This window comes from Propithecus coquereli, unplaced genomic scaffold (assembly GCF_000956105.1).
Source record: "Propithecus coquereli isolate 6110/MARCELLA unplaced genomic scaffold, Pcoq_1.0 Scaffold456, whole genome shotgun sequence".
Lineage (NCBI taxonomy): Eukaryota > Metazoa > Chordata > Mammalia > Primates > Indriidae > Propithecus > Propithecus coquereli.
Window position 1 is genome coordinate 1,871,030 of NW_012150352.1, and position 1,195 is coordinate 1,872,224.

Here is a 1,195-nt window from a genome sequence, read left to right on the forward strand (position 1 = left end):
TCCAACGTCCTGCCTTTCTCTGCAGACGCGCAGAGTGCGAGGCCCACTCCTTCCCGCGTGGGTGTCCGCCGCAGGCCTGGGCGCGCTACAAGTCTCTGCTCCTTGACCCGCAGCTCCCGACCGGGACGCAGCTCCGCCCCCCGCCCCGCCGGTCTCGGTTTTCCAGGGACTTCGCCTCGGCCATTGGCTGCGCCCCGGGCCCCGCCCTGGCGCCCGCCTCGGCGCGCCCCGCCCCAGCCTCAGTTTCCCAGCCGACACAGGGCGAGCTGGGGGCGGGGCCCGGCTCGGACCACGCGGGGCGGAGCCCGGGAGCCGAAGCGGTCGCCCCGCCCCGGGTACATAACCGGCAGCCTTGCACCGATCGCCCAGCGCTGCAGGCTCGGACCCGGAGTTCCCACTGGGCGCGCCGCCTCCCGCCCGCCATGGCCGCCTCCCGCCCGCCATGGCCGCGTCACGCGCCCCCCGCGTCCTAGCGGCCGCCGCGCCCGCGTCCGGGAAGGCCAAGCTGACGCACCCGGGGAAGGCGATCCTGGCAGGTGGGCCCCTGCGGGACGCGGACCTAGACCCTGCGGCCCCCGGCGCTTCCGGGTGGGCCCGGGTCGCCGAGGCCCCGCCCCACTTCCGGGTTGGGCTGGGGGCGTGGGGGTGGGGGTTGAGGCCCTGTCCTCCGTCTGGCGGGCAGGGGTCGCCCAGCTTTTCGCGCGGGGACAGCGGGGTGGGGGCGTGGGCCCGACGGGGCCGCCGGGCGAAGTCCGGGTGAGGGAGGGGCGGGTTGTGCGGCGGGGTCTAAGCGCCGGGTGCGGGTGCCCGCAGGCGGCCTGGCGGGCGGCATCGAGATCTTCATCACTTTCCCCACCGAGTACGTGAAGATGCAGCTGCAGCTGGACGAGCGCTCGCACCCGCCGCGGTACCGGGGCATCGGTGAGCGGGGCGGCCGCGGGGCTGCGGGCCGGGCGCGGGCGGCGGGTCCTGACCGCCCCTCCCCTAGGGGACTGCGTGCGGCAGACGGTCCGCAGCCACGAAGTCCCGGGCCTGTACCGCTGCCTCAGCTCCCTGCTCTACGGCTCCATCCCCAAGGCGGCCGTGAGGTGGGGCCTGCGGGGCGGCCGCGGGGGTCGGAGGGTCCCGGCGGAGGGGCAGCCCTTCTCACCCGCCTCCCGCCCCCAGGTTCGGAATGTTCGAGTTCCTCAGCAAC

General features: G+C 76.3%; 1 protein-coding gene across 1 annotated transcript in view; it reads left to right on the forward strand.

The window, feature by feature from the left end:
* The first annotated feature begins 390 nt into the window (after positions 1 to 390).
* SLC25A1 (solute carrier family 25 (mitochondrial carrier; citrate transporter), member 1) overlaps positions 391 to 1,195 on the forward strand; it is a 3,160-nt gene continuing 2,355 nt past the window's right edge. The window contains exons 1-4 of the mRNA XM_012654953.1: positions 391 to 536; positions 814 to 921; positions 989 to 1,088; positions 1,168 to 1,190. Coding sequence (XP_012510407.1) covers positions 443 to 536; positions 814 to 921; positions 989 to 1,088; positions 1,168 to 1,190 — 325 coding nt within the window. The 5' untranslated portion in view covers positions 391 to 442. The remainder of the gene's footprint in view (positions 537 to 813; positions 922 to 988; positions 1,089 to 1,167; positions 1,191 to 1,195) is intronic.